General features: G+C 48.7%; 1 protein-coding gene across 11 annotated transcripts in view; it reads left to right on the top strand.

Moving 5' to 3' along the window:
* The first annotated feature begins 306 nt into the window (after positions 1-306).
* Positions 307-9,451, top strand: part of Ppp1r9a (protein phosphatase 1 regulatory subunit 9A) — a 258,866-nt gene continuing 249,721 nt past the window's right edge. For 3 of the 11 annotated variants that reach the window (XM_028869813.2, XM_028869812.2, XM_028869809.2), the window contains exons 1-2: positions 758-917; positions 2,704-4,308. In XM_028869813.2, coding sequence (XP_028725646.1) covers positions 2,923-4,308 — 1,386 coding nt within the window. In that variant the 5' untranslated portion in view covers positions 758-917; positions 2,704-2,922. Of the gene's footprint in view, positions 451-757; positions 918-1,048; positions 1,373-2,703; positions 4,309-9,451 lie in introns of those variants that run through there. The other 8 variants (XM_037203519.1, XM_028869810.2, XM_028869819.2 and 5 more) reach the window with 5 other exon arrangements.

Here is a 9,451-nt window from a genome sequence, read left to right as displayed (position 1 = left end):
GTGAACTGGAAAACTATACAAGAAGAAAGTCCAAAGTCCTTTTCATCCCTTTCCTTCTAGCAACGGGGCCTTGAGGTGCAGCTGGGTCGTGCCCGTGGAGGCCACACTAGAGCAGGGCCTAGGTCTTGGCCTTGTAGGCCAACCAAGGCCCTTGCCCGGCCTCCCAGGCCTGGGGTCCCCGAGTTAACTATTGACTTTGCGGGGTCCACAGTACCTGACAGTCCAAACCCAGGCCTGGAACCCACCCTTGCCAGGCCCCCACCCGAGGCACCGTCCTCGCCCGGCGCCCTGGAGCCCCCTCGCCCACGGTCTTGGGGGTGGGGCGGCCTGGCCTCGGGCCGCTGCTTTTCGCCCTCCGTTGGCCGCCAGAGGCTCCCTCTCTCCCTCTCCTGGGATTTCGCGGCTGGGCTCCCTCTCTCTGCGGCCCTAGAGTTAATCCCATCCGCCGAGGTGAGGCACCTGTTACCCCGGGGCCTTCCTCAGCCCCGAGGCCCTGTCCCCGCTCCAAGTCCACCGGGCCTCGCGGGCCTCGGGGCCCGGCCCGGGGGGCCCGCACGTGGGCCGAGCCGCGTCCCAGCCCCAGGCCGCAGCCCCGGGTGCTAGCGCGTCGGGCCCCCCCCAACCCCGGGCCGGGCCGCCATGGCGTGTGTGTGTGTGCTGGGGTGCGGGGGGAGCGGGGGTGGGGAGCGCAGCGCGCGTCCCGGGGCCGCCCCGCGCGGGGAGGACGCGCGTGGGGGCCGAGGCGCGAGTGCAGGCGGCCGCCGCGCGCGCCGCGCCGTGACGAGCGGGCGGAGGGCACACGGTCGGCGCCGAGCCCGCACGGCCGCGGGGGGCGGACGGACGGACGGACGGACGGGCGGGAGGCGGGGGGCTGCCGGAGGAGTCCGACCTCCCGCCCGGCGGGGCCGGGCCGCTCGGTAAGGGGGCGGCGTGCGGGCGGCGGGAGCGCGGGGACGCGGCGGCGGCGGCGGCGGCGTGCACAAAGGCGGACCCGCGGGCGGGCGGGTGGGGGGTGGGTGGGCTGCGGTGGGGAGCGCCGGGGTGAGGAGCCGAGGCGCTATCCGTGGGATCTATTGTCTCCCGGCACCCCGGGAGGAATAAACAGGGGCACCGGGTGCTCATCACCCTCTCCGTTGCTCTCTCGGCTTAACGTGGCCCGGGGAGCTCGTCCCTGCCCGGTGCCACACACGCTGGCAGCCGCCTGGCAGCCGCCGGGAGCCGCAGCCCATGTGTTAGGACTTCAGGTGCTTCTTGGCCCAAAGCTAGACTGCGACCTCCTACCGTAGCGCTTGGCGTCACCTGCTCTCCCGGCCCTGCCCCGGGGCCGAGGGATTGCGTCCCGAAGCAGGCTTGGGAACCGGCTGCCTCTCAAGTTGGTGTTATTTATGTTTGTCTTTTGTGAGGGCAGGTTTTTTTTTGAATCCCCGGCTGCCCCTTCGCCCCCGCCTCCGCCCCCTCGGGCTCGAACTGGCGGGGGAGGGAACGGGGTGTGCGACTAGGGGAGAGGGGAGGGTGTTGATGGGTAAAAGGACATTGTCAACGCTTTACAAAAAAAAGAAAAAAAGAAATAAAGGAAAAAAAAAAACCCCAAAAAACAAAACAACAACCCCCCAAACCACAGGCACCACACTCAGAAAGCCTTTTTTGTTTGCCTGCATGGGCCATGCATGCATGCTGGGCCAGGAGACGACTTTGGAGCTGATTTGAGTGAAAGTGTGGGATTCCTCAGCTGATGGTGTGTGAGGGTGATGGGGTTCGGTCTAATATTAAACCAAACCAAGCCAAACCCAAATGAAACATGTTTAGAACTGCAGTGACTGCCTGAAGTGTGGGATGCTGCATATTGATGGAAAATCCAGCTGTGGGCTGGAGCACAGCAAGCATGCATGGCGTTTGCATTTCGTTTTGTCCACTCTCCACCCCTAGCTTGTAGTAAGTTAGGGGCCAGAAGGAATAGACAAACCAGGGCTGTGGAAGGAAGTGTCATGGTATACTTGATTTCTGATTGTTACATTCTCATGCATCTATTCCCACGAGACTACATCCCACTCCCTAATTAATATTAGTCTCTTGCCTAGGAAACTTCCAAACAATGCTTAGAACAACTTGTAGTGGAACTTCATGGACATTCCAGAACTTACTTCTGTCTGTTTTGTCCTGGAATTGCACTGAAATTTTTACTTTGAGCATGCTGTGGTTGAGAATATTGGATCAGAGCCCCCACATAAGCCTCTTTGGCATATTTTAGAGTTTGGAAACATAGACTCCAAACTTTTCCCTGTCCTGCACGATTATGGAAAATTCCCAAATTAAGTGGCCACTTTGAGGACTTTTTGAGGAGTGTATGAGTTGTCCACTTCTTTCATAGTCATATGAAATACCCAAACTTAGGCTAAAGCATTACTGTCAAGTGTGGGGGAGGGGTGGGGTGCAGGTGGGAAGGGGTAGGGAGGAGGAGGAGGAGGAGGAGGAGGTGGTGGCATTTTTAAGGATCTCCAAGTTATGTTTGAAACACTTTTGTTACCAAAGACCAATCAGAATAACTTTTTAGTTTCTTAACCTTAATGTCCCATTTCGAAGTAATGTATTTACTGTGTGGCAAAACCACTTGGAACATAAAGTGTGTGTTAAATGTTGATTAGCTGACTAAATAGGAATTCAGAGAAACACATGAATTCAGAAACTCGTTCTTTTCTATTACAGATGAACCTCTAGCCTTGCTTTGAAAAAGCCATTTTGTGTAACTCTTGACTGTTGAATAAATTGCTAACACACCCGTTGGGATCATCACTGGAAAAGTATGCCACTCGAGAGGTCCTTTGCTTGACCCGGTACTGGGGGTTAGGAAGAGAGGTCTTTTTCTTTTTTTGTTGTTTTTCCCCTTATCATTATGAGCATTGGCTTTTCACCCTTGAAGTGAAAATGTTGAAAGCCGAGTCTTCAGGTGAACGCACCACGCTCAGAAGCGCCTCTCCTCACAGGAATGCATACAGAACAGAGTTCCAGGCACTGAAAAGTACTTTTGACAAACCCAAGTCAGATGGGGAACAGAAAACAAACGATGGCGAGGGCCCCCAGCAGAGCAGGGGGAGGAAATATGGTTCCAATGTCAACAGAATTAAAAATCTATTTATGCAGATGGGTATGGAACCCAGTGAGAATGCTGCTGTCGTTGCCAAAACGAGGGGAAAAGGTAGACCTTCATCCCCTCAGAGGAGAATGAAGCCCAAAGAATTTGTGGAGAAAACGGATGGCTCAGTGGTTAAGTTGGAGTCCTCTGTTTCTGAACGGATTAGTAGGTTTGACACAATGCACGATGGCCCTTCATTTGCTAAGTTCACAGAGACTCGAAAGATGTTTGAGAGAAGTGTGCCTGAGTCAGGGTACAATCATCGCTATTCCCCAAAGACAGAGAAAGCCGGAGGGACTGAAGCACAGGATGAGTGGGGTGGTTCCAAGTCCAACAGAGGCAGCAGTGATTCCTTGGACAGCCTGAGCCCCCGGACTGAAGCTGTCTCCCCAACAGTGAGTCAACTGAGTGCAGTATTTGAGAGCACCGAGTCTCCGGGTGCCATCATTTCTGAGAAGGCTGACAGCAGTGACTTCTCAGTGACCGGGCACTACCCTCTGAATTTACCATCGGTTACCGTTACCAACCTTGATACCTTTGGCCACCTCAAGGATTCTAATGCAAGGTCTTCAAACAAACAAGCTGCTGATGCAGAGGATGCCCAGAAGAGCAGCGCAGCTCCACAAGTGGCTCAGAAAGGTGCCTCTCTAGCTTCGTTGCCTAGTGAAGAGATCCAGCCGAGCAAGGAAGCCGAGGACTTCCCATCTCACCAAGAGACTCTGGGCAGCACTGACAAAGATATTCCTGAAGAACCCTCTGCTGAAAACCAGGCAGTGCCAAAGTCTGACATACTCTCACCACAGAAAGAAGCTTTAGAAGACGCTGAAGCTAATGTGGTCGGCAGTGAGACAGCAGGGCAGCAGAAGAAAGACCTTACAGGTGGTGATGTAACCTCTCCTGACGCTTCTGCATCCAGCTGTGGCAGAGAAGTACCCGAAGACTCAAATAGTTACGAGGGTTCCCATGTGTACATGCACAGTGACTATAACGTGTACAGGGTGAGATCCAGGTATAACTCCGACTGGGGGGAGACAGGCACTGAGCAGGACGAAGAGGACGACAGTGACGAGAACAATTACTATCAGCCCGATATGGAGTACTCCGAGATAGTTGGGTTGCCAGAGGAAGAAGAAATCCCAGCAAACAGGAAAATTAAGTTTAGTTGTGCTCCGATTAAGGTAAGTATGCTTTTTCAGATTGTTCCCTAAGTTTCCTTTCAGCCTTGGGGCCTATGCAGGATAGATCTGACAACTGCTTGATTTTGTAAGAAATTCGAAGTTGTGGCATGCACCTGCTGTGGGATGATCTCAGAAGTGTGGCACTGGGGAGGTGGCAGAGGTTAAGGTGCTGTTCGGTGGGCATAAACAACCAGGGAGAAATAAGCGAGTTGAAGAAGTTTGTGAGATACATTTCAGTGGAGTGGTCCGAGCAGCCGGAACAATGAAAAGCAGGAGGTTTTGAAATACAACTACTTCTACAAGGGGTTCTTAAGATTACCGATCAATAATCACATTCTGACTCTACATTCTAAGATACAGGGTGTAAGAGGTACGACGGGGGATTTATGCCAGCCTCGAAATAATTTTCTTTATTTGCTTTAATGTGTCGGAGTTATTCCTTACTTCAGGGTAAGTGGATCATGTTGCTGAACTATTTTTTTTTCTTTTTGCATTGCTACTTGTTTGTGAACATTTGCTTTATGGAACTGTATTAGCTGACAAATACTTTGCAAAGCCGTGACTGTACACAACTTCGATTTCAGAAATTGTTATGTAGCTTTACAGTGAAGTTTTGTGAAAGGAAGCATAGTTGACTTGCCATTCATGGATTTATTTTTACCCCTTAAAAACTGGATAAATGCCAATTAAATTCAGATGTTTTATTCTAATGATTTCACTTAGCTAGCATTTGGTGTAGAAGAAGAGCACAAAGTGTCTCAGGAGCGGGCGCTGGGATGTAATAAGTGGCAGTGGCTGTAAGGGCTGGAGGCTGTGGGTGGAACATCAGAATCCCCTGGAGTGCTTCCCCCCCTCCCCCTGGAGTGCTTCCCCCCCTCCCCATGGAGTGCTTCCCCCCCTCCCCATGGAGTGCTTCCCCCTCCCCCTGGAGTGCTTCCCCCCCTCCCCATGGAGTGCTTCCCCCTCCCCCCTGGAGTGCTTCCCCCCCTCCCCATGGAGTGCTTTCCCCCCTCCCCCTGGAGTGCTTTCTCCCTCCCCCCTGGAGTGCTTCCCCCCTCCCCATGGAGTGCTTCCCCCCTCTCCCCCCTGGAGTGCTTTTTCAGAGTGTACTTGCCCACCAGCTCTGTCCTCAGAATCTGGCATCATCTCTGGGAAGCCTGGGGAGTTGTGGAGCAAGTGTGTTGTTTGATGCCACTTTCTAGGGTATTGCTGCGAGCATGCATGCTGTAGAGATGATAGATATGGAATTCGATATCATAGCTTTGTCAGTTTGCTCCTCAGAACCTAAAGTCACTGTCCATTTTTTTTTTCTGTCCCATGAACTTGCACGAAGCTGTGAGGTAGAGAACTTACATGGAAATGCCCACAGAAATGCCTGCCACTGCTGGGATTAGCCAGTATTATTTTGAAATAAAGCAGTATTCTATGAAATTCTGTATAGATGTTAGTAAGGCAGAGTTTTACTTTATTTGTATAAGGTGACGTCCTGGGTCAGAATGGCCACATGTAGTTTGCCTGTGTTTAAAATGAACCAGAGGTACAGCTTTAGTTTGAGAGTAAGCTGTGTTTTTGTATGTTTTGATACTTTCTTGTATTAAGTCTCTCTGCTCACCTGTCCTTGGGGTAATTCCCACTTTTAGGCATCATCTTCAAAGGTATTCTCTCCCCAAGCCTGTCCAGTGAGCTCTCAAATTCCCTATTCAGCTGTCCTCTGAACATCCTCTTTCTTCCCCTTAGGAAGGAGCCAGTAAGATGAAACTGTTTTACACTGGACAAGAGATGCATAACTGAAATAACTCCTCAAAGAGTTTGTTAATCCCAGCCACTGACTGCTGAGAGCAGGGGACTAGCAGATTATGAAAATTTGTCATCTAGAGTGTTAGCCATTGAGCCTCGTGGGACATCAGCCTTATATTTGGGTCCTCTTATGCGCAGAACGTAACGGCGTAGTAGTTTGTGTGATGGATTTAAAAGGCTTTGTCATTTAAAGTCTTCGTATGGGAACAAACCAGCTCGTTGGGTATGAAAATGTCAAATTCAGACGTTCTGGTTTCTGGGTTTCCTGTAGAAAAGAACGACAATGTGTACATTTAGCCCATTTAATAAAGAATGTGGGCTATGGTAAGATCGGAGTAGCTGAGGGCATTTGGCCTTCCCTGGGCAGTTAAAGGGACTCGTTGGAGTGAATTAAGTGTGCGAACAGAAGTGTCCTTCTTATCTCCTCTGTAATGAATAGGACAATGACTCTTTCTAGTTGCTCCCCTTGTTTAACATGAGAGTGGAGACACTTGGACGTTTGAAAGCTGCTTTCTACTGAGGATGGAGATTTGGTCACTCCCATTTAAGGTTTTATTTGCTTCAGAGAGTGGTAATTGAAAAACGAAATCCCCCAAGTCCTTCTGTACTTTCACCCTGTGTCTGTCATGCCGCCAGCTGCAGAAGACACTCCCTTCTGTAAGAGCAGCCCTTCTGTGACGGAGTAGTCAGTTCTTGCCTAGATTTTCTTTAAAATAAACTCAGGTTCAACAGTGTAACAAAACCGTGCCCAAATGTCTGGTGTCTTTTGAGTCCTTGGATAGTTCTTGGCTGTGCCTGATGTGTTGTGACAGGGATTCAGTACGTTATTTGAAACCGAATGCATTCACCATTCACTGTATATGTTTGCTTATCTTCGTAAAGCTTTCTTTAGGCAATGGAAAGTTAAGATCAGAGTCTTTTTCTTTGATATTTAAACACTTGCTCTTTGAGAAGCAATAGAGAGCATATTCTTTTCAGAAATAATGTTTGGAAGTTTTGCACTCTTGATAATCTTTTTCTTTACTAGGCTGAACATTCCCAACACCTTTAGTGCGTCATTAGTCTTGTGTATGAGTTTTGTGCGTGTGATACTGTCTCTAATGTCTAGTTCAGTTTTCTTATAGAAATTTTGAATAAAATGTTACCTTAAGAGCTCATAAATATGGACCCAGAAAAAACAAGCAAACAAAAATAATAGTTGATCTTTGCATCACATTCCTTGTATTCATTAGTTATTTGAAACGGGTCAGATTCGCTGAGACATAGTGGCACATGTCTATAATCTTAGGACTGGGAAGGCTGGAACAGCAGAGTTGAAAGTTCAAGCCATTGAGATACATAGTAAGAAACGGTTGCAGTATCCTCCCCTCATCCAAACAATCCGATTGTATTGCCGGCTAGCACTTCGTGTGGTTTCCCCATCCTTCACAGGCACAATTGTTTCTAATTGTACAGATTGATGTATTCAGTGGGGCCATGGAATATCAGAATAGGATTATTAATAGGAAGTACAAACCTTACTTTGAAGATATGGGGTGGGAGAATGTTATGACCTTGTTAATTTGAGGTATAGAGCGATGTTTTAATTTTCAGAAACTTCTCAAAACTAAGGAATTTAATTAAAGTAAATGTGCTTTCTATCAATAAAGGCCAGCAAAAGTAACCTTTGTCACTTTTTTTTTCCTATCATCTTAGAACATTTACTGAGCCTCTAGTATGTGTCAGAAAGACTATGAATAAAACCCATGAGAGCATTTGTCCCAGGAAAGGGATGGATGGGAGGTGGGCATCCCATTAACACGGCTTTTTGGTCTCATCTGCTGTGTGGTGACCTTTGTAAGGTCATCACAGCCTCATTAAGGAACCCTTTCTTGTTACTAGAAGCCTTAATATTCTTTGGGTTTGTATTCTTGAAATAGCGTCCTCTGAAAGAGGAGGTTTTCTGAACTCCCAGCAGTATGAGATTGCAGAGTTGATGTTCCCATGCATTGTGTTACCTGCTTGGAGTGTTTCTCAAACTGTGTTGCACTTTAGTGATCCTGTCTGTGAAGGACAGGCAAGGGCAGAGGCGCTCTTTTCACTGTTACAGGAGCTCTGGAGGATGGTTCTCAGTGTGTTTGCTGACTCCGTGGGGCTCAGTCACTGACCTGGGCAGGGAATGCGTTTTGCTCAGTACTGATGATGCTCAGAGCAGAGTTCTGAGACCAACTTTCTGTGTCTGTGGAGGCTTTAAGTTCCAACAGTGCTTCTTAAACTGTAATATGCATATGAATCACTCGGAGATCCTGTTGAAATGCAGATTCTGTTTCTGTAGGTGTTCCCTGAGAAATTACCTCCATGCAGTGATTTGATCCAGTATGGTGCAGAGCTATTGCAGAGGTGATACAACAGATCCAATCTGGAATTCTCAGCTCAATTTAAACCCAGGCCCAGAAGCAAGAGGAGAGCCGTGGAGTAGGTTGATACCCTTAGGATAAGATGCAAAGGGTGGGGCACTTAGCTCCGAGGTGGAGTGCGTGCCTAGCAGCACTTGACCTTCATGTTACCTACTCCCTGTCTCCTGCCCTCGTGGGTGCTGTGTTCACCTGTCCTTTTCTTTCTTTCTTTTTTTTTGTGAGTCTTGCTATGTAGCCTGAGCTGGCCTTGTCTAGCTCTTTAACACCAGCCTTCCTACGTTGATGGCAAGCATCTGAAGACCAGAGCTGATACTGGGACCGAAATATCAATGTACTAAAGATTCGCTGGTCAGTATTGATATGGGACAAGCACACTGGGTATAGCTGTGACTTTGCAAGCCTGATGAGCCACAGTTATTATTTTTTTGTTTTTTTGTTTGTTGTTTTCAAGACAGAGTTTTCTCTGTATAGACCAGGCTGTCCTGGAACTCAGAGACCCACCTGCCTCTGCCTCATGAGTGTTGGGATTAAAGGCGTGTGACATCAACCCTTGGCCAGCCACAGGTTTTATTTGCTTTCCTTTGGGCGATTCCCACCCCACCCCCCACCTGCCATTGCAGAATAATGCCAGTTGGCATGTGTGCAGCCAGCAGCTTTATCGGGAGGCGACAGAGTTGCTGCAGATGACATAATGATGACTTCATGTTTTAGTCCCTTCAGCCTCTTTCTTTTTGTCACATTTCCTATGTGCTCTATTTTTATAATATCAGGTGGTTACTAACTTACCTATTTTAAATATATTTTCTGAATTTTGCCTTTGCACTACCAGTTTACATATTCATTATCTGCACTTACCCAGGCCTGTGGTGCTTCTTTCTTATAAGCTGTTTCCCACATTTGATGTCACTTAGGACTTTCATTCAGCACATTTGTTTTCTTTCATTTTTTTT

This window comes from Peromyscus leucopus, chromosome 3 (assembly GCF_004664715.2).
Source record: "Peromyscus leucopus breed LL Stock chromosome 3, UCI_PerLeu_2.1, whole genome shotgun sequence".
NCBI lineage: Eukaryota > Metazoa > Chordata > Mammalia > Rodentia > Cricetidae > Peromyscus > Peromyscus leucopus.
Note: the sequence above shows the minus strand (reverse complement) of the source record. Positions and strands in the feature narration are given on the sequence as shown.